The sequence below is a fragment of the Ascaphus truei genome, chromosome 1 (assembly GCF_040206685.1).
Source record: "Ascaphus truei isolate aAscTru1 chromosome 1, aAscTru1.hap1, whole genome shotgun sequence".
Classification (NCBI taxonomy): Eukaryota; Metazoa; Chordata; class Amphibia; order Anura; family Ascaphidae; genus Ascaphus; species Ascaphus truei.
Genome location: NC_134483.1, coordinates 487,874,881 through 487,898,095, shown reverse-complemented (window position 1 = coordinate 487,898,095; position 23,215 = coordinate 487,874,881). Strand labels below are relative to the sequence as shown.

Below are 23,215 nucleotides of genomic sequence, written 5' to 3'. Positions count from 1 at the left end.
AAACTGAGGTGAGATGGGTAACAAACTGCACCCACAGCGACGGGGACACGCCTGGAAAGTGGAAAATAGGTGTCTGGAACCGTCTGGGAGTATAAGATAAAGTAAGATACTCGCCAGGCGAGAAGGGAGATTCCAGAAGATAGGTGGTACCGAGAGCCTGGGGTCCAGAGCCGGGAGGTAGGTAGGAATCCGCAAACCGAGGTGAAGGGGTCCAGGAGGTCAGGATACAAGCCAAGGGCAGGAGACGAGAGCGGATCCACAGCCAGGCCGGATCGGTACGCAAGGGATCACTAAAGAGACAAAGAGACAGGAACTGAGGCAGGCACGACCGTGGTAAATACAGGTCATACAAAGCTATGCTCAGCCAAAGAATGAATGGCTGAGCAAGGTATAAATAGGAGGAAAGACCAATAGGGAGAGGGGGAGTAACAAGGGAGCGGCCCCAGGGAAGATAGTAATAGGTAGGGAGAAACTTACCACAGCTGTGTTGAATGTGCAGCTTGTGGGCGGTGCACGCGCATCAGGCGTGTGTGCCGCGCGGGAGAGACGTGCGAGGCCCCAGCTGGGGGCAGGAACTCCTCCTGAGGGAGGACGTAAGGTTCCCCGGCCGTGCGCGCGCATGCGCGGGTTCAGTAGCCGCCGCGGGGAGCGGAGGAGAAGGGAGATCCCGCCCGCGGCGGCGAGAAGGCAGAGCTGGCGCAGAGACAGGTAAAGTCTCGGGGAGAACCCCCTTAAGGAGAGGTGTTGCCCCGGACCTTACACCAGCTGATCTTGAGTTACTTTAACTCAAAGCAACCTCGTGGAGGACTTTGACTGCCGACCGGAACCTACTGGCGGTGATATTATTCACAAATGTATTATTGATTTTTACCTTTGTGAGTGCACCTGTTTCCTTCCCCTGTCCCCCCTCCCCACATATATGTTTTATGCTATGGGGCTTGCACTCTCTTCTTTTTTTCCAAATATATATGTATTTATATTTTTATATATATATATATATATATATATATATATATATATATATATATATAAAAAGATACCAGCGCAAAAACCATGTTCCAAAATAGAAAAATATTTTATATGGAATTAAAAGAAACACAAATGAGTGCTATAAAAAACCACTAGATTGGTTAAGCAAACATAAAATTAAAATGACACAAAGTTACCAGAGGCTCCTTGTGCGTTGTGAATGCAGCTGTTGGCAAAGGCAACAAAAGTAGCAGTCCTGTGGTTAAGGCAATGCTGATAGGGAAAACACCCACTCTCAGCTCGTCAGTGCAGGTAGTAAAGTTACCAGAAGCTCCTTGTGCATTGTGAATGTTACTGTTAGCAGGGGCAACAAAAGTAGCAGTACTGTGGTTCAGGCAATGCTGATAGGGAAATCACCCGCACTCAGCTCGTCAGTGCAAGCAGTTCACATCTCAGTAGTTTGCAGTGTAGACCAGCTGATCCACTTCACGTCTGGCTCCACTCACCACCGGATAGGGAATGCACCCGCTCCCAGCTAACTGCCCTCAGCTTGTACCGGTCAGGGAAGGCACCCGCTCCCAGTTTGATGTTTCCAGTTGTCACGTTTCTTCACAATAAAAGATTCACAGACTCACAATAAAGCTGCAGACATAGAACACTGCACTGCTTCGCCCAATCTTTTAATGAATAAGTGCAAAAAAAGCACCAAAAAGGGGAATTTATTATATAAAGATAAAAGATACTTCAACAGGGAATGATTGATACTGGAAATGTACGCTATTTAAACCCAAATGCAACTTCAAAAGGGGTGTAGAGTTACAAGACAATTAAGCCACCACATAGCCCATTGGTGGATCTATTAAGCAATTGAACAAACAGCTGTAATTACTTCAGAGTGAACATGCAAGATCACATCCTACAAAAATCACTTATAAAAAACTAATCCCAGAAATTATACATTTGGCTGAAAATTCTAACTATACATAACTTGAAAGATTTCATAGCAAATAGATATTGTAACCGTGGGAGTCTGGAATGACAAAAAAGTCAACATTAGAGTCAAATGGATTACTTAGAACTAGAGAACCAATATTGATGCTATTATTTGGACTTATAAAAAATTCATTCAAATGATAATGGTCCAAAATATCAACGGCAGGTATAAACGAATATATAGAAACAAAAGATAAATTATTCTTATAGATAGGCTGTTATAGATACACGTGAAAGAAATTATAGGAGTGATATAATATCAAGATCTTCATTTAACCCCATAGGGACCATGGTGTTCAATTGGAATATCCAGTAGCTCTCTTGTCTAGAGAGTACCTTTATCCTGTCTCCACCCCTCCTGTCAGCCTGAATACCTTTATATTTACGATATGTAGGGTCCTGAGAGTGATGGGTCTTAAAATGTCTAGAGACACTATGTTGTAGAAATCCAATTTTAATAGTGCAAATATGTTCCCAGAATGCGCCTCCTCAAGTGCCTGCTGGTCCTACCCACATATAGGAGACCGCAGGGACACTCAAGGAGGTACACCACATATGAAGTTGTACATGATGTACAATCTTTGATGTTATAGATTTTATCTGAATTTATACCAGAAAAACTTTTGCGATTGTTAGTAATATGCTTGCAAGCTAAACATTTCCCACATATAAAATTACCGGTAGGTTTAGAAGGTAACCACATTAGTATTAACATTGATGATTTTCACACTGATATCACTTGGTGCAAGTGAATTTTTAAGATTTTGGCTTTTCCTCAAGATCACACAAGGTTTCGCTGGCAATCTACAACCCAAAATAGGATCAGTCTCCAAAATCTTCCAGTTCCAGTTATCAACTGGGTTTTTTTTGCTGTTCACAATGGTTTCGAGCATTTCTGATCTCAGAGAAAAAAGGCAAATCCAAATGAATGATTTGTTCTCTGAGGACTCTAGTGCCCCCTTATCTGATGTTATTGATGTATCAATAGAGCAACATTTTAAGGATTTAGAGAAATTACTTCTACTTGAAGGTAGAAATTGGTGGGACAAATCCACTTTGGATCAATATATATTATGCAATAGAATCCCTAGAGGTCTAAGAATATTAAAAACACCTACATTTGGTAGTATGAATGATCACTTCACTAAGGAGTGGAACAGAATACTAGATGACTGCGGAATTAATGATGTTAATCATTTATGAAAGAGAGAAAAGTCTAGTTGGGGTTGATAAAGAAATAACAATAGCTCTAAAAAAAATTGGAACCATTGATACATGATAATAATTTCTCCAAATTGGAGCTTGAATTGAAACATACACTTGAATATGCAGAGTGAAATTATTAAAATTAAACATCGTAAATTCTTGAGAGATAAGAATGACTATTTGACTAATACACATAGGAATTGGCGTCAACAAAAAGATGTTAAAATCCAACAGAAAGATTCTAAATCTAAAGAGGATACTTATTCTATAAATAATTCTAGAAATAAAATACAGTAAAGGGCTAGATGTTATTCATCTCAGCAAAAAGAGGTTAATAATAATGAGACATGGTCTAGAAAAAGCTATCAGGAACCCAATAGGGGTCATAAGTTAAAAAAAGAGGATCCCAATAGAATCTCAGAAAGGATAAATGAAGAGAGACTCCAGACCAGAGTGTATTCTAGATTTACACCTCTATATAATCTAAATCACCTAGAACCCCACAAGAAAAATCTAGACTCACTTCCTCTTCTTTTTTGGACTCAGTCAGAAACAGACATGGCCCAAGGGACAATTGAATACCAAATTGGGAGAGATCCAAATTGAGATTGGAACCACAGCAAAATTGAGGACAGTACCAACGAGAAGGGGGTGCAAGGTAGGCAAGTCTTCCGCAAAGAGAAAGAAGGAGATTTTACCATTAGATAGTAGAGGAGTTTTCAATTTGTCCTCCTTTACCTTCACCCCATTACAATTGCAAGTTTTATGTCGGGGCTTATCTTTTGCTCCCACATCAGGCCCCAATGGTTTCCACTTCCAACTGTTTATTGATCTTCATAAATTTATGAGGAATTTAACTTTAAAGAGACACTTTATTAAAACAGAGTCTGCTTCTAGTTGAATAGGTGAGGGAATTTTTGGTGATTCAGATTTAGACACAATTAATTCTCAGGTACAGAATATTTCTATGATTCCTGATGATTCTACTGTAGATACTATTCAGCATACTACCTTTAGGCCTCCCTCTAAATTTTATCCAGCAGGCTTGAAGGGTAACTTTATAGAAACCTTTTTTCATATGGTCAATTAGGATTTTTCTGAGTTGGTAAAATCCAACAATAAACCTAAGAAATTCAATTTGTCCAAACTAGAAAACGATCTCTACAATCTAATAAAGAAATAATAATCAGAGAGGCTGATAAGGGTGGGGGTGGAGGGGTAGTGATACAGAAAAGAACAGACTATGAAAAAGAGGCTTTACGGCTGCTTTCTAATTCTGTATCCTACCAGATGCTTAAAAAAGACCCCATGAAAGAATATGTTTAGTCTTTCAAAGAATTGTTAGATAAAGCATTTGGAAGTGGTGTATTGACAAAATGGAATTCAATTTCTTATTTGATCCCAACCCCAAAATATCTATTATGTACCATTTACCGAAAATTCATAAAAAATTGGACAATCCCCCAGGACGTCCCATCATATCTGGGACTGGCTCTTAACTTCAAACACCTCCCAAGATGTAGACTCTTTTTTGCACAAACATGTGAATCAATTACCCTCTTTTGTTAAGGACTCTACTTCTGTTCTTAACATCTTTAAGGATTTTAAATGGGAACCTGAATTTAGATGGGTCGCGTGCGATGTTCAATCGCTCTACACCTGCATCCCCCACACCAGAGGTACAGAATCGGTGGAACCATTTCTGGTTCAAGACACTACACTTCACTCTTCCAATATTGCCTTTATTATTGACTGCATCTGATTTATTTCATCACACAATTATTTTTTGTTTCTGAACCAATTTTATTTACAGGTCTGTGGTACAGCGATGGGCTCACGCTTTGCCCCCAGTTACGCAAATTTGTATATGGGAGCATGGGAACATCGCTGTATCTGGCATAACAATCATTTTTCCATCACATTATTATTTTGAAGCAGTTCATTGATGATGTGCTCCTGGTGTGGAGGGATGATGAGGCGACCCTCAATTCCTTTCTTCAATATATCAATTCGAATGACTGTAATTTAGTCTTTACCTCTATTAACCATACATGTAAAATTGATTTTCTTGATATTCATTTGGAGGCCTTGAGTGATGGGTCTGTTATTTCTAGTACACATTTCAAGGAGGTAGATTCCAACAGTTTCCTATTAGCTACAAGCAATCCCAACAAACAATGGATTAGGAACATACCTCTAGGACAGTTCATTAGATTGAGGCGAAATTGTAGTAGAGACATAGACTATCAGAAACAGGCTTGTGATTTACGCCTGAAATTCTTAGAGAGAGGTTATGATTCCGATTTAATTCTCAAGGCATGGGAACAGGCAGGGTCTATGAATAGGGAACAATTACTGATACCCAAGATAAAGCCTCAACCAAAATGTGGTCTTTTGTAAACCAGTTTAATATCTGTTCCTTTTGTTACAACGTTTAATTGTAAGAGTGTAGACATTAAAAAAAAAGCTGTGTGTGCGGTGCACGTGCATAGTAAGTGAAACTTCTTTGACTTTTGTCACAGAAATTGTATTTGTATTGGTGATGTTTTAATTAAAAATCAAAATACAATTTCATTGACAAAACGCAAATAAATGTTACTTATAATGCGCGTGCTCGGCACACATCCCCTGTATTAGCTATTTGCAGTGTGAATTCCTCGTGTGTATGTGTGTCAGTCAGTGTGTGTATGTGTATGTGTGTCAGTCAGTGTGTATGTGTGTCAGTGTGTGTATGTGTGTATGTGTGTGTCAGTCAGTGTGTATGTGTGTCAGTCAGTGTGTATGTGTGTCAGTCAGTGTGTATGTGTGTCAGTCAGTGTGTGTATGTGTGTCAGTCAGTGTGTCAGTCAGTGTGTGTATGTGTGTGTGTCAGTCAGTGTGTGTATGTGTGTATGTCAGTCAGTGTGTGTGTGTCAGTCAGTGTGTGTGTCAGTCAGTGTGTGTGTGTGTGTGTGTGTGTGTGTGTGTGTGTCAGTCAGTGTGTGTATGTGTGTCAGTCAGTGTGTGTATGTGTGTGTGTGTGTGTGTCAGTCAGTGTGTGTGTGTGTGTGTGTGTGTGTGTATGTGTGAGTCAGTATGTGTGTGTGTCAGTCAGTGTGTGTTTGTGTGAGTGTCAGTCAGTGTATGTATCTGTGCCAGTCAGTGTGTGTATGTGTGTCAGTCAGTGTGTGTATGTGTGTCAGTCAGTGTGTGTGTATGTGTGTCAGCCTGCCCCCAGCGCCGAGCCCCAGTGCCGCGTGGGTTGCGCCCGAGTTTGCGCCGTGTGCCCGCGTCAGTGGAGGGCAGAATGGCGCCGCTGCCAGCCGCTTCTGCGCATGTGTGGCGTCCGTCAGCGGGGCCATCACAACTGCGCATGCGTGGCATGGCAGCGGGCGGGGAACAGCGGCTGTTAGGAGCGAGCAGCTGTGTGGGGTGTTGGGTGGGTGGGTGGGTGGGTGGTGCGGCGGCCATTAAGAGCGGCGCCGGCGGCTATCGCCGCCGCATGTGACGGCACCTGTGAGGGGAGCGGCGTCCATTACGTGACGTCACTTCCGTTTCACATTTCGTCTCCCATCTATCCAGTTTTGTCCCATCAGGACTAGGTGCTACTAAAGAAGTTTCACTTCAAAAAGTATACATAAAAACTGGAAGATTTTGGAGACTGATCCTATTCTGGGTTGTAGATTGCCAGTAAAACCTCGTGTGATCTTTAGGGAAAGCCAAAATTTTAAAAATTCACTTGCACCAAGTGATATCAGTGTGAAAATCACCAATGTTAATACTAACGTGGTTACCTTCTAAACCTACCGGTAATTTTATATGTGGGAAATGTTTAGCTTGCAAGCATATTCCTAACAATCGCAAGAGTTTTTCTGGCATGAATTCAGATAAAATCTATAACATCAAAGATTGTACATCATGTACAGCTTCATATGTGGTGTACCTCCTTGAGTGTCCCTGCGGTCTCCTATATGTGGGTAGGACCAGCAGGCACTTGAGGAGGCGCATCTGGGAACATATTCGCACTATTAAAATTGGATTTCTACAACATAGTGTCTCTAGACATTTTAAGACCCATCACTCTCACATATCTTAAATATAAAGGTATTCAGGCTGACAGGAGGGGTGGAGACAGGATAAAGGTACTCTCTGGACAAGAGAGCTACTGGATATTCCAATTGAACACCATGGTCTCTATGGGGTTAAATGAAGATATTGATATTATATCACTCCTATAATTTCTTTCACGTGTATCTATAACAGCCTATCTATAAGAAAAATGTATCTTTTGTTTCTATATATTCATTTATACCTGCCGTTGATATTTTGGACCATTATCATTTGAATTAATTTTTTATAAGTCCAAATAATAGCATCAATATTGGTTCTCTAGTTCTAAGTAATCCATTTGACTCTAATGTTGACTTTTTTGTCATTCCAGACTCCCACGGTTACAATATCTATTTACTATGGAATCTTTCAAGTTATGTATGTCACGGTAGCTTATGACAAGATATAATGAACACCAAATATCTGGGTTTAACTGAACGAGGCTTAGATATAATAAAATATATTTATTCCTTAAAAAGGTGAACACAGCAATACAGTACAATTAACAGACAAGAAGGTAACACTTACTCAGGGTTGGGGGATGGAGAAGTATCAGCTAGCAATTCTCCAGCAATCCGGTGACATTCCAGATGGAATCAGAAGCACAACTAAAAACTGTAGGGTTGACACAGTTTATACACCTGTGTAACCCTATTCTTAACATTGAATACAGACTATTGGTGAACAATTATCTGTATCCAATCCCTAACGTGGAGACACAGATTAACCCATGTCCCCCAGCTAGTTAGCCCATGTGTACTGGGACTCTGAGGGTCTTATTTCTGTAGCCCCATAATTCAATCAGGGGCAACGGCCAGTCTACCAAATGAAGTATCTGATAGGATCTTCATTGTTTGTAGGTGTAGACATAACACTTACAAACCACTCCAGTTTGATGATTCTCCGCCCTCAGGTAACAATTAGAGTGGCAGAGTCTATTGATTAGTACTTAGGCTCAATCATCTGTCTGCCCTTCCTGACCTATTTAGCATAGCAGATGGAGTCTGCATTTTTCAGAGCAGATCCAAAATACCATACATATACTCTTTAATATCTACACATATTAATAAGTTCCATTCTGGTGGGCTCAGTGGGTCGAAATTTGCCACTTTTTAATGCCTACAGTAACTCCACATATTGGCCAAATATCAACTCTCTGTGACCTCCAGAACTGGAGATACAGAAATGCACTTTAAAACATTAAAATACAGGATTATAATGAAACATGGGAACAGGGGAACATACAGTTTCCTGACATGACAAGGTGTCAGCCACATTCCTGGACCGCAGTCCAGTTAACCCCTTGCCTCCCTGGTGAGCTCAGGGGGTGGCCATATGGGGTGCAACCCCTTTTATACCGGGCCAACCCCCCTCTCCCTCTACAATGTATAGTTAGAATTTTCAGCCAAATGTATAATTTCTGGGATTAGTTTTTTATAAGTGATTTTTGTAGGATGTGATCTTGCATGTTCGCTCTGAAGTAATTACAGCTGTTTGTTCAATTGTTTAATAAATCCACCAATGGGCTATGTGGTGGCTTAATTGTCTTGCAACTCTACACCCCTTTTCAAGTTGCATTTGGGTTTAAATAGCGCACATTTCGAGTATCAATTATTCCCTGATGAAGTATCTTTTATGATACGAAACGCGTTGAATAGGAAATAGATTGTGTTTTTTATTCCATTTGTACGTTACATATATATCTTGCTATTTAGTACTTTTTATAATAAATCCCCCTTTTTGGTGCTTTTTTGCTCTTATTCATTGAAAGATTGGGCGGAGCAGTGCCATGTTCTATGTCTGTAGCTTTATTGTGAGTCTGTGAATGTTTTATTGTGAAGAAACGTGACAACTGGAAACATCATACTGGGAGCGGATGCCTTCCCTGACCGATACAAGCTGAGGGCAGTTAGCTGGGAGCTGGTGCATTCCCTATCCCATTGATTCCCAACCAGGGTTCCGTGGGGCTCCTTGAAGCAGTCTCCTATGGAACTCAGACCCCCCCCCCCCCCCCGGGGGTGGGGTTTTTTGGTATGTATTTTGTAGGGTGGATTGAGAGAGAGTGGTGTAATTGACGGAAGGTAGAGGCGAGTGAGAGAAGAGAGGGGGGCAGGAGGGAGTGAGGAAAAGAGGGAGTAAGGGTGAGACGCAAGGGATAAATACATGTGAGGCGGGAGGGGGGAGAGTCAGTGAGAGTTAGTGAGATGGATGGGAGAAAAAAACATGGGTAAACGGTGGGAAATAGAGGTGGCTCGTGAGGTGTGAAATGTTGTGACTGACCCCTGTCGAACCTAATATGTGCCAGCCAGATAGGGGTTCCCCGAGATTTTTCGAAATACTTCAAGGGTTCCTCCAAACAAAAAAGGTTGGAAATCACTTCCCTATCCAGTAGTGAGTGGAGCCAGACGTGAAGTGGATCAGGTGGTCTACACTGCAAACTACTAAGGCCCGGGCCATAGAGGGGTGGGGAGAGCGGAGGCGCGCTAACGCTGAGGCTCGCCTGCTTCAGTCAGCGCGATTGTACGGACTTGCAGGCGAGCCAGCGTGCGCGAAGGGAGCCGGGGGGAGGTGGTTGGAGGCAGGGCAGTGACGTCGCTGGGCCAATCGCCCGCGACGCACTGACGTCAATGTCACGGCACCGACGTCACGGCGCCGTGACGTTGACGCTGCTGTGCAGTGATTGGAGGTTTTCAGCCGACAGCGCGCTGAAAAACAGCTTGGCGCTCGGCTGAAAACTCCAAAGCCTGAGCACGCCTGCGGACGCTCGCGTGAGCCCCCTCTCAAGGCATCCTCATTGAGGATGCAGGGGCTCAGCGCGGAGCGTCCGCACGCCTCAGCACGGCTGGTCCATCTATGGACGCAGCCTAAGACGTGAACTGCTTGCACTGACGAGCTGAGTGCGGGTGATTTCCCTATCAGCATTGCTTGAACCACAGTACTGCTACTTTTGTTGCCCCTGCTAACAGTAACATTCACAATGCACAAGGAGCTTCTGGTAAATTTACTTCCTGCACTTTATATTTGCACTATTAGATGTTTTGAGCCATCTTAATATACCTGCTGCATTTTTCATGATCCTAGTTACTCATTTATATTTTTATTTTTCTATCACTTTGAGCATCTGGCTGTGGTAGTTTAACATAGTTGATTTAGAGCACAATACACTGCCCTTTTTTCTTCACTACTCTCTCTCTCTCTATACTCAAAAATAAAGCATGTTCTTTGCTATTTATATAAAAAATAACTGCACTTTAAACATATGTAGCTTTGAAATACCTACTTGGCAATAATACTAATACCTGCCAGAAGCTTTGACAATCAGTGGCAATGCTCCTTTAATCTTTACTAAAGTCTTTACTGCAGAAAACCATGGAAGCTTTATTTGACATGTAGCCATTGTGCTCGGTCTTTCAGCACTCACTTTGCTTCAGCATTTATGTTAAGCAGCATAGTGAGTCTAAATACAGGACACATACAAAATGCAAGAGTTTGTTCTATATTTTTTTAATATGTATATTAGCATTTAAGATAAATGCTTTAGCCTCTGTCATTTTATAAGTTGAAAGCCATTTATTTTAATACCATAGTTAAAATGAACTTGTGAAAATGCCACTTCAAAGTGGGGGCATAAGAACTGGCTGATTTAATGCTTAGATTTTCTTTGAATATGGTAACAGGTTAAAAATTAGAGATAAGCATATTGTAGACGGAATTTTAATCCGCTGCAGATTGGCCATTTCTTCTTATCCGCAGAATTTCACGGACCAGTCTCAAAAAGACAGATTCCTTCTTTTCTCCTATTACTTAAAATCAGTCCGATGGAATTATTATTGGAGGAGTATATAAATATCAATGTAAAGATGTTCCGTAGAATTGGATTTAAATTGATTCTATCACCGGATTTTTTTAAATCTTGGCAGCCGAGACCCAATGACAGATTTTGAAGAATCCGTACATCTTTAAGATTATGCAATTGCGCTATTTTCAGCCCCAGAACCCCCCGGTCATATTAGTTTAGTTGACAGTGTTGGTTCCTGGACAGTATTAGAAAAACTTGCCCTTGTGGCTGGACGCCCTTATGTACAGTATAACTTGTTTATGTTACAGAGTACACACTCTGGTGATGCTGTTTGCAGTATTCGTTTACAGTATCAGTGAGTTACCATCAAACGATGGCAGGTAAAAGGTAAATCCAGCAGCCAGAGTTTCAGTAAGCTGAACCTTAACTTGCACAGAAATGTTTAATATTTGATCATATACTAAAGGGCTCTGCTCCATAACAGAGACGGCAAATGCAAGTAATATGCCAAAGTGCACCTCAGGTACGAAACTAAAATGCATCTTAGAAACATGATATACCACTGTGCACTTAATATATGTATAATAGATGATAAAACAATATTGGAATAGTTACTACAAAATCCTTTGTAATATTCTTGGAAAATATATCATGCGCAATAAGATATTGCAGCCCCTTTGCTTTCTACTAGGCTTTGTCATCTAAGGCAGGGGTGTGCAAACTGGGGGGCGCGGCGGTTACAGAGGTCCAGCGCTCCCCTCAAGACATTTCAATTACATGCCGTGGGACAGCGCGAGGCCTCTGTAACAAACTTATCACACATTCCCAGCTAGCTCAAACTCCTTCACCCACCACATCATGAATACATATTTATGTCAAAAAAGAGTGCTACTGAGCGTGGCATATGTATACAACAAAAGACAAGGGTGCCCAATGCTACATCCAATTGACAAAACATATATGGTAATAAGTATAAAGTTTAAATACTTCAATAATAATAATGACTCTGTAACAAACTTACCTTGCCTTCCAGAGATGCGTCATCATGGTAACCCGGTGTCCAATGACGTTGCGGGGTCACGTTACCATTGCGACATGACATCTCATGACCCAGCTGCGTCATTTGACACCGGAGCCGAGCAGGTGGGGGGCGCAAACCGGGGTGGAGAGCAGGCAGGTGTGCGCAGGGGGGAAAGTTTGCGCACCCCTGATCTAAGGTCTTTCCACTGATTGTTTTAAGCCCATTCTCATGATAACGTAAAAGTTACCCATCCTGTTTTAGGATATCAGAGACAGTTTCTGAAAGTAACAGGATGGCTCAATATCACACAGTTGGCAAAGCATTCGCTAGAAAAGAATAGTTAAGATAGAACATCTCTTTCACTCTTGTGATTTAGTCAAGGTGTTTAAGTGCAGTTAACACTTTTTTTAAATTCACCTAATTTGATCAAGCTGGGAACTCTGTTATAAATTGCAAAACGTTTCAAAGGGAAATAACATGCACAACAATGTGTTATTAAAAAAGTAACATGTATTTTGAATTTTAAAAAAATGTTACATTGGAGTTTAAAAAAGTTTTTTGTTTGTTGTTTTTTTTTTTATTATTATTTATTTATTTGGGACACAAAGGTGTATATATTTATTAGGCTCTGAAACCTTTGAGCCATTATTTTTAAAAAGTGTTCTCCTTTTTAGTGACTGGGATTTTGTAATCATTAACTATTTAGTAGCTAGGTCGGGGGTCTGCAACCTTTCAAGGAAGAAGAGCCATTTTATAAAAATAATTCTTTTTCCAAAATATTCAGAGCCGCAACACATGCATGAATATTACACCCCCACAAACACATACATATACTGTACACACAGAAATAGGTATACTGTACACTGTATAAGCATTAACATACAACAAACTTACTTTTTTTCCTTTCCTTAATTCAGATTAAAGTATGTGGGGGAATAAAATGCATCTCACAATAAGTCCCTTTATTTTGTTTTGTTTTCATTGTTTTTCAGTTCAAAACAGTTTGTAGAAATTATACACACGCACACACATTATATATATATATATGTGTGTGTGTGTATGTATGTGTATATATATATATATACATATATATATATATATATATATATATATATATATATATATATATATGTATGGATGTATGTGTATATATATATAATCAAAAATGAATAGACGATACCGTTCTGTGGCTAGCAAAATGCTTTTATTTGTGCGAGCTTTCGAGATACACTGATCTCATCTCCCGGCGGTGTTATAATGGATAAAGCAAGCAAGGTTTTCTTAAAAACAGTGCATCCTGGAATGAAGCTGACTGAAGCCTATCCCTCCCCCCTGTGCAGTATGCGATTTATGACTTAAGGTGTTACATGGTCCATGAATTTTAGAGTGTGTGTGTGTATGTATGTGTGTGCGTGTGTGTGTGTATATGTGTGTAAATATAAATTTAGAAAGCGCCCACAGTGTATACAGCACGTTACAAAAGGTGTGTGTGGGAGTGTATACCAATGGTGTGGGCAGGTGTAGAAATGTAAGAGGGTGTTGCATTACTATTAATGTGCGAAGATATTATGTTGTCCCTATTGGTATATAGGGCTGGAACTACATAGAGTATGTATATAAATGGCCTTTAGCACTCATGCATTTAGCACACAGGGCTGGTGCTGCCAGTGGCTGAGAGGGATGGGGGGTGCTCCCGGTTGCTTGTGCTGCCGGTGGCTGTGAGGAGGGGGATGTGCTGTCAGTGGCTGGGGGGCTGGTGCTGCCAGTGGCTGTGTTTGGTGCCAGTGGCTGGTGGGGGGTTGCCGCTCGCCAGCTGCTGCCTCTCTCATACTCACTGTGTGCTGTGGAGGGGCCTGGCTGGCACTGGTTAGGCCTCTATTTGCCGCCCAGCATCTCCCCAGCTGCTGGCCTGCCTCCTCATTGTCCCACGCTGGGCCGCTCTGTGACATCATCACGCATCGGAAGTTGCGCCGCGCACCGCCCGCGTAGGTGCAGGAAGAGCCGCATGCGGCCAACCCCTGAGCTAGCTAAATAGACCTTTAAAACTTTTGAACATTCTGAAATTTGCGTACAACCGATAAAATAAGCCTCTTTGCCTTACTGTAAAATAAATAGCCTTTTCATAAAGGAGACCACTATCCTGCTAGTAGTCCCACCATGTTATGTTTTGTGACAGCCTGTCTTCTGGTATTATTTTCTAAATTATTATTGCATCGCCACTGTTTGTCTGAATTAAATCAAGCTTTAAATATATATTTTGTAAGTTGCTAAAGATTTTGGGGAAAGTACACAGCTAATTCATTAAAATCATCAGAGGCATAAGGGCCCATATTTACAAACTGGTGCAAAGTCATAGGGCGGAGTCCCTTATAGCTTATTGCTGCTTAGTTAATATGGCCCTTTGTTGATAAAAGCACAAACAGTATATGCGTGTGAAATGTGATGGCCATACGACCAGAATTAAGCTACGGATTGTGAAAAGTCAGGTTATGACACTCCCCTAATCATCGTGCAATGCTTTTAAGGTCTGCCGCGTGCAGAATCTCCTGTCGCCAGTAGTTTTAGTAAACTTCATTAAAACAGTGATAATACTTTGTGTAGTTAATAAAATATTGAAATGTGCATTGTACGTGTTTTTTCCCATGTGACCATATACCTTTTTGTCCTTACAACGAACATATGATATGTGGGAAAAGTAATATTTCCTGAAACGAACTGTTTTTTTTTTTTTTCAAATATGTTAAATGCTATGTTTTACCTTTCAGTTGCACCCCTTTGTTTTCTGTACCACGAGCCTTCGAAATTGTATCAGGTGTTCCGTGAGATGTATGTGCGTTTTTTCTTCAGACTTCACTCCATCTCTTCTCATCTCTCGGTAAGTCCATATGACACAAATCCAGAAGTGTTTTAAAAAGTATTCAAGAATTGTCGCATTACATCTCCTCCAGCAAAAAGGGAAATTGTTGTGTGTATATATAGCATTTATAATTTTTGACATATTATAGAGCAGAGGATGTACTGTTAAGTGTCTGGAATAAAATGATCTGTTTTTTCCCCATTTTTTTTATAAATTATGAATAGGTGTAAAAACGAATTTATTTGTAGGACAGTTAATTATCTTGAACATAAAGAAACTTAACATAATGAAATCCACCAAAATTCAATATAGTTAAATTATATTCAATATAAATTTAATGAACCGAAAATAGGGTAAATATAATTCAGGCAGTTCACAATTTGGTTACCCAATTTATGATTTTAGTGGGAAAAATCCCAAACCGTACCGTAGTTCCCAGAATATTTTGTTGTTCAAAACGTTTAGTGCACAACTAGATGTAGTCTGAAAATTGCATGCTTTGTGTTATCAAATGTGAGAAATTATGCCAAATAAAAAAATAAAACATTGGTACCTTTTCTCTTGTGCAAAATACAGTACAGCCCAATAGACATACTCCATACTTTACAGCATGTCTCCAATATGTTACCTTTTGATGCCTTTTGCAAAACTGAACTCTCTATCCAACAAAAAATGGCTTTTGTGCAGACGCTGTAAAGTTTATGGCTAATAGTATACCCAACCACCTTGGATTTGTGCTCATGTAATTCCAACTACTGTGGTGTAATGATGGTGCCTTAGGTGTGAAGCTTTGACAGTTCCTAGTATAACATAGTACAAAGGCAGTTTGCAGTGTGGGAAATGTCTTCATCTTCTCCACATTGTACATGAGGTGCCACTTTTGATTTCTAACCTGGAACACAATTTCTGTTTATCCAGTTTCATGTGTTATGATACGCTCGCCCTGTACACACAGCACTTGCAAAGCTTTATAGATTTCTACTGCAGTGCCCAAAAAAGCTAACAGCATTAAAGAGAGAGAAAAAAACACACACGATCAATGCACATTCAAATTCACTCAAACTAAACATTTGCTAATTATTAACTACTAAATAATTTTTTATTATGCAGCATAAAAGCCTGCACATTATACACTCTTTCTAATATGTCATTTCAGTTGGAGATTTAGTTAACTAATTTGACCAAACTGTGATGAGCTTTTCCACCACGCTAAAGTAACTTCTAATTGAAAATTATTATTTTTTTGCCATGTCCTTTTAACTGAATTCCTTTTGCTTCTTGAGGAAGACTCTCTGACAAACTTAAAACTTAAATGTCTTGCATATCTTGTTTATGAAAGTACAAATAACTCTTACTTTGAGTCTGCTTTTTGTGAGCAGCTACTGTACAGACTCAAATGTGATATTAGTATGTTTATAGCTGAAGGAAACATATAGCAAAAAATTACCGACCCAGAGTTAGATTCAGACCGATTCCCTAAGTTAGATTCCGTTTCCCACTATGTGTTTGGATATACAAATGAATAGAGTATGGGGGGGGAGGGGTTACCATCAACTAACGCAAAGCTTTAACTCTTTTGCTTCCATAACAATGCATTATAAAATATTCATGCATTGCTGGCCCCTCTAGATGAAAAAGTTCAAGAACAAGCAGTTTTTTGGCGCTGCTCTGAACATACTGTGTTTTTGTAAGTCATTTCCCATAACCTACTACTTTTATTCCCCATTTATATAATCATTTGCGAACTTGTTTTGATTAGATTAAAAATGGTAAAATACAAATAGGTCAATAATTAAAGTACAAGTTAGAATGTCAGGTCAGTGATTTTTGTATTCAGTGTTTCTTTGTTTTGTATAATATCAGCAGAACCATATGAATATCTGTTTTGTAGGGAATCATGTCACTATGCCTACTGTTTGAAACTCTTCTTCAAACTCACCTTCCACAACTCTTCTATCATCTCAGAGAGATCAGTGCTCAGCCGTATGTATTTTTGCCTATTATTTGTTTCTTGTTAATCACAAATATTTTGCATGTACTTTTTGTTTTCTTGGTGCATCATCTTCAGAAAAATGTGTCAAATGTAGTATGTACAAGAGATTATTTATTTATTTATAAAATGTTTTACCAGGAAGTAATACATTGAGAGTTACCTCTCGTTTTCAAGTATGTCCTGGACATAGTTAATATGACAAATAATACATGGTTACAAATACAGTTACATAAATGAACAGGCTATTCATTATATACAATACATTGCATGCACAGTTAGAGAAGGTGTATATTATAGGCTTATGTAACAGTTACAGACCAGATTAAAATGTGAGACAGCCTTAGTTTTGAAAGAACTTAAACTGGTGGTGGATGTGAGAGTCTCCGGTAGGTTGTTCCCGTTTTAGGGTGCACGGTAAGAGAAGGAGGAGCGGCCGGATACTTTGTTGAGCCTTGTGACCATGAACAGTCTTTTGGAGTCAGATCTCAGATGATAAGTGCTGCATGTGGTAAGGGTGAGGAGCTTGTTCAGATAGGTGGGTAGCTTGCCCAGAAAGTATTTGAAGGCAAGACAGGAAAGGTGAACTTTGCGCCTAGACTCGAGTGATGACCAATCTAGTTCTTTGAGCATTTCGCAATGATGTGTGTTGTAGTTGCATTGGAGAACGAAATGACGGTAATGGAGGGGCTATAACCATGGACACTTGCTCTTACAGGTTATCAGAGTGTTGCTACTCACTGGTAATCTGGGGGTCTAACACTACCCTACACAGGGGTTTTGGATTCCCCATAGAGGGAAGCTCTACAATATAAACTATCTATATATACTAAGGATGGCCTATGAGGGGATACTGCACCCCAGGATTAACATTTCCTGTCTCCATATATACTCATGAGTATATAATTAAAGGGATCGTTTTTGGCCACACATTTAATCAAACGTAGTATTGGCTTATATGCAAATGATTATTTAAAAAAAAACTTTGTTAAAGTGGTGTTACAGTATGTGTCTGCCTTAAATGAGTAAACGTTTGTAAATGCAAAGTTGTGGTTTCATGACCCATATCTCTTCCTGCCTTTTTCTTTGCCATTTCCTTAGAACCCATGTAAAAAAGAGATGTATATAAATAATCACATACATTATCTGAAACACAAAAGCTTTAGATATTTAAATGTGTGCTGCCACAGTGCACTTGAAGCTTCGAAAAAGCTCTGTACACTAATTTAATCTTTGAAGAACTCTGTTAGTCTGATAAAACGTATCACAGCCAACATCAAATCTGATTTCTTCATCTACTATTCTAATTGTTGTCACCAATTTCTGCTATTTGTTTCAGTCTTCGCATATCATTCAAGTGGATGGTACGAGCCTTTTCTGGTTACTTGGCTACAGATCAGCTCCTCCTTCTGTGGGACAGAATCCTTGGGTACAACTCTTTGGAAATTCTCGCTGGTAATAATTAGCAATATATGTTATTCTCCATTCTCCTTCCTCCAAAAACCCCCGTGGGATGCAGGATTTCTGGCCGTGACTTTCCAGGCATTCTGCAAGCTCAGAGCTCAATAAAGAGCCCATTAATTAGGGTAGGGGGTAACGTTAGTATTGGGGATTAAGATGAGGGGATTTAGGGTAAGAGCTATGGTTAGTGACTTACCGAAGTGGCCAGCGGCGAGGTCACTTGGTGCTAAACGCCTTGTCCAGGGTGGCGCTGAGCTGGCGGGCACGCTCACGCTGGCCGCGATGAAACACATTGCGGCAATGTGTGTGGCCAGTGTGAGCAAGCGCCTGAGTATGCGCGGCGCTTATCTGCTTGCCAAGCAAGCAAATTTTAATCTGCCACTCGCTCGCCCGTCACGTGAGCGGTTCCCCCAATGAGGGCGAACTAGCTCCGTGACGTCTTTGCCGCGCCCCCCGACATGCCGAGCAGGGCGCAGCACATGAGCACCATCGCGCCCGCTCCCTGCCTGGCCGCAGCCTCAGGCCGGATTGAAAGCACTTTGTTTTTCCTTTGATGAATCTGGTGCAATTGTTTTGCACGAGCTTTGCACCAGTGTTGCAGCCAGCAGATTTTGGTAAGTAGACCCCTAATTTAATAAGTATTTACAAGTTATTTATTTACGCAGCTGAATAATACATTAGACCAGCGGTGGGGGTCGCAAAATTTTTGGGGTGGTGCGGGCAGTTGCAGAGGTCCCGCACTCTCCCCCCGGCATTTAAATTAAATGCTGGGGGGACCGCACGAGGCCTCTGCAACCTTTACTTACCGAGGTTCAGCCGGCTCTAGGACACGTTACCATGGTGGGGTCATGTGACGTCACGGTTGCCACAGTAACGTGACGTAAAATTACGCCGCGGGTCACGTGACGTCACACGACCCCGCGGCGTCAAGGTAAGGAGGGGGGGCGCACCAAGGAGGAGGTAAGGCAGGGGGGCGCTGCAAAAAATGTGCGCGCCCCTGCATTAGACAATGAGCTAATAGATATTAAACTTTCCAAAAGGAATTATGGTAAACAGTGGTTGTGTCTATACCTCTGGCTATAACATGTTCTACATAATGAAATGACACAATATATATTTGCTGAATTGCTTAATCAGAGACAGAGGGCAGGAAAAGGATGTAATCCAAGTTTTTCACCCTATTATTGCAGAAGCTTTTAACTGTTCTCCCTCCATTAGGGTTATGAAATGGTTATATTGATAATGCGTGGTGATAATAACATGCTGTATACACTAAGGCCTCGGCCATGTTTGCTGCTTGCTTGCGGAAGCGTGCTGACGCGCTCTCCCGCTCAGCACTGAGCCCCTACAGCCGCAATTAGAGCGGCTTTAGTAGGGGCTCACCTGCGCTTCCACGCGCTTGCGGAAGCGCAGGTCTTAAGGGAATTTAAAATTCCCCCGCTTGCCGGCGAGACAGGCCGGTCACGTGAGCGGTTCGCCCAATGAGGGCGAACCAGCTCCGTGACGTCACTGGCCCGCCCCTGGCCAGTGACGCGCCCACCCCCGGACCGCCCCCGGCCCGCCCCATGACGGCCTGCTGAGAGCGCGTGCAGTAAGCAACCGCAAGGCCAGGGAAAGCACCCGCTTTCCCTGAGCCTCAGCGAGCAAGCAGGGAGCATGGACTCGAACTTACACTTGCCAGTACTGCATGGGGCATTTTAAGCGTGCACCTGTAACTATTTCACTCCTCCTAATTATATGGAGCACTGAAACTAATTGATAAACGGTGGGTAAAGTATGCCTATTGATAATAAGTAGGTCAGCAGTTTAAATAGTCTGCATTCTTTTTTCAGTACTGGCAGCTGCTGTGTTTGCTTTCCGAGCAGTGAACCTGATGGAGGTGACATCACTGGCTGCAGCTGAAGTAAGTATATGTTACAGTTAGATGAGATTGAAATAGTTACTGATTAATTGCCAACTAAAGTAACCTAAGCTTTCGATGCTCATCTCAAGTAATGCAAAACTCTCTACTTAAATTCTTACTTTGAGTAGAAATGCAAATCAAGCTGTAACAAAATGAATAGTACAGCTCTTTGGCACTGTGTATGATGCACAGTGCTCTAGTGTTTTCCTGTAAATATAGAAGAGTACTCTTTTTTTAATGTGTGCTTATTTGATTTATATTTAGAAATATAGTTTAAAAAGCGAAGTGTTAATTGTATGGAAATTAGTTTTTGGGCTATCTTCTCATAATTAACTTAAGATTGCACAATATCTAAAGTGGTGGTTACATTTGCGGTCTTCCATATTTTTCTTAGTTCAATAAATTGGCAATTAGTAAAATTACAGTATGTTTGCATGCATATTACTCCTCGACAGTGCATGGCATCTGCATAACACACAAAGATTCCAAGTTTAGTTCCCCTTATTCTTTTTTCATACAGTTACTGTAAAGATGACAAAAAAGTTTTTCGTAAGGTGTGTGTGTGTTGATGAGGAGTCACATGTACTATGCTAAAGCATTATAACTCGTAAATGAAAATTGCTCGCGATGCAGGCAAAGGATTTATAATGTGCAATTATTTTTAGAATCAAGCTGAAATGTTAGACCTGCTAAATACCCATGATACCATCTGTATCTGAAGCAAGTCTAAAGGCCAAGATAAAGTGCAGTTCCTTAGCAGTCTGTGCTAGAATAGTTTGCATTAAAAGTAATATGACAACCAGGAAGTGGCCAGTAGATTATATTAGAACAATTATAGTTTTTTGACAAGTTCATGTTCTTTGGGTAGACAAAAAAAATATTGTTTATTTGTAAACAGGTATGGATATAAATGTATGTATTTACGTATCTATTTTAATGTGTGCTTTGTTCTTGTTTCTAGGCTGTACTTGCAGATCTTTCAACACTAAAGGTTATGCCTCTTCTTCAGATTTTCCTGTTTGCGGTTGTCACCTGATGTCTTTCATGGTGACTGATGCCGCATATCATGACTTTCATTAGAAATCAGGCATGAGCTTATGCATCTTCTACATTTAACCAAAATGAAACGCTATTTAAATAAGTCCATAAAGATCGTGTTCTGCTTTCAGTTTTACGTAAGCACATTTCAGAGTTACAAGCAAGTTTTATTTCATAGCCATCTAAGTTCTTCTTGCTATTAGATGTCAGTTTAGGAACAAATATTCTTGATAAAAATATATAAGATGTTTGCGCATGTCAGAAAAGTGCACTAACATTCTGTAAATGTGACACACTGCATACAGCATAATAAACTAAATACTTAAACTTGGAAATTATTTTATTCCATGTAGGCTTTTCACAGGCTGTACATTTTTCTTGGGTCTTTACAACATTTAGAAATACACAATGATTTAAGCTTTCAAATTACATAGATTTCTTCTTAAGTGATAAAAAGTTCAGAAATTATTTTTCTGGTGGTAAAATTGCTAATAAAAAGTATTATTTTATCTCTTCAAATTAGTATTTTAGCGACTGCATTTGTGATAATATTTTATCTGGTAAAGATAGGGTATCCGTATGATATACGAGTTGCCCATTACATTTTGCTGGTTCAATTAATACCTGGCAAAAATAGCTTAAGACAATCTGGGTCAAAAGAAACTGGCACTGAGCTGCCGGAATTGGCATCTCCCTCATTAAAGGCTGGACCATTACTACAAAGCTGCTTCTTTATTGTTAACAGATATTTGGCAACACCCTAATTAAATGCCTGAAATGTTACAAATAAACAACAACGAAAAACGTGAGGAAGATTTCCAAGAGCCTCTCCCCAGTGCCAGTCATGTGCTCGTGATTGAAATATCATACCTACTCACAAGCAAGTCTATTGAAATGCCCAGTTTGTGGCTCTACTAATTTAACTGGCAGTGTATTTATTTAATTTAAATAAAACATTAAACATAATGTCACTACGACAACTATAAAAGTAAATGTATATTTTCCTGATTGCATAAGCTGGCATGGAATTGCTCTGTGGTTCCGGAGCGGATCTGACACTGGAGCAGGCATTTCACTGTAGTAAGAGCCAGCAAACCCAGATCACAGCCAGTCCTAGATTAAAGGGAAATGTCACGAGTTTAAACAGTGGACAGGAGGGGGGGGGGGACAGTGGACAGGAGAGGGGGTGGACAGGAGGGGGGTGGACAGGAGTGGGGGGGGACAGTGGACAGGAGGGGTGGGGGGACAGTGGACAGGAGGGGGGGGACAGTGGACAGGAGGGGACAGTGGACAGGAGGGGGTGGGGGGACAGTGGACAGGAGGGGGGGGGACATTGGACAGGAGGAGTGGGGCAGTGGACAGGAGGGGGGGGGTTGCTTAAAATGTCCGGGTCCCTCCTCTCCACTCCCCCTGTATGTTTCTCCGCTCCCCCCTCTCTCTCCTCTCCTCCCCCCTTCCCCCATGCACAGCTCCGGTCCCCACCCTACAGTGTCTGACACACACACACACAGTGACACACACACACACAGTGACACACACACACACAGTGACACACACACACACACACACACACACACAGTGTCACACACACACAGATATATCACCTTTTCGTTTCCCCCCTCCCACCTCCCACCTCGCAGTGGTGCCGCAGGAGGGAGGGGGTCCTTCCGTGCGCCGCCATCTTAGGCACTCGGCGACGTGAGGGAGGAAGGGGGTCCTTCCGGGCGCAGCCATCTTAGGCACTCGGCGCCGCAGCTGCCTGCCCGCTGCCTGTCCCCCCCGCTGGGGAGGGAGGGAAGTGGGCGCCGGGGAGGGAGTGACCGCCGGGGGGGAGGTGAATGAGCGCCAGGGAGGGAGGTGAGTGAGCGCCGGGGAGGGAGGTGAGTGAG

General features: G+C 41.3%; 1 protein-coding gene across 3 annotated transcripts in view; it reads left to right on the top strand.

Annotated features, from left to right (window-relative positions):
• Positions 1-21,845, top strand: part of TBC1D19 (TBC1 domain family member 19) — a 223,031-nt gene extending 201,186 nt beyond the window's left edge. For all 3 annotated transcript variants that reach the window (XM_075568240.1, XM_075568231.1, XM_075568223.1), the window contains 5 exons: positions 14,843-14,952; positions 16,826-16,917; positions 18,264-18,379; positions 20,218-20,288; positions 21,250-21,845. In XM_075568240.1, coding sequence (XP_075424355.1) covers positions 14,843-14,952; positions 16,826-16,917; positions 18,264-18,379; positions 20,218-20,288; positions 21,250-21,324 — 464 coding nt within the window. In that variant the 3' untranslated portion in view covers positions 21,325-21,845. The remainder of the gene's footprint in view (positions 1-14,842; positions 14,953-16,825; positions 16,918-18,263; positions 18,380-20,217; positions 20,289-21,249) is intronic.
• Positions 21,846-23,215: the final 1,370 nt, after the last annotated feature.